General features: G+C 64.4%; 1 protein-coding gene across 1 annotated transcript in view; it reads right to left on the bottom strand.

Annotated features, from left to right (window-relative positions):
- LOC104276379 (glycosyltransferase-like protein LARGE2) overlaps positions 1–354 on the bottom strand; it is a 6,588-nt gene that overhangs the window by 4,674 nt on the left and 1,560 nt on the right. The window contains exon 2 of the mRNA XM_009872670.1: positions 9–79. Coding sequence (XP_009870972.1) covers positions 9–79 — 71 coding nt within the window. The remainder of the gene's footprint in view (positions 1–8; positions 80–354) is intronic.

Genomic DNA, 354 nt, shown 5'->3' with positions numbered 1-354 from the left:
CGTGAGGCCAGACCCTCCCGCTCCACGTCTCGGCTCGGCTGCTCGCCCAGGCAGGGCGGCAGCAGGAGGAAGCGTCCGTCTGCAGAGAAGACACGTGGGATGCGATGGGCATGGCAAGGAAGAGCTCAGTCGGGAGGGACCAGGTATGGCCCCAGCTGAGAGGTCCTGGTACATCCCACGTGAGCCCAGCCAGCATCACGGCTCTGCTCCTTCGGTCTCCAGGGATGCCCCTGGAAATACAGAGCTCAGATACACCCACAGCAACCTGCACGGCCACAGAGCAACCACCTCAAGGCCTCGATCTCCCCTGCCCACCCTCCACTGCAGACCGTCCCTTGATCCGAGGAGGACCCA

Source organism: Apaloderma vittatum, unplaced genomic scaffold, assembly GCF_000703405.1.
Source record: "Apaloderma vittatum isolate BGI_N311 unplaced genomic scaffold, ASM70340v1 scaffold18037, whole genome shotgun sequence".
In the NCBI taxonomy this organism is placed as follows: domain Eukaryota; kingdom Metazoa; phylum Chordata; class Aves; order Trogoniformes; family Trogonidae; genus Apaloderma; species Apaloderma vittatum.
This window is presented reverse-complemented; position numbering and strand designations above follow the sequence as displayed.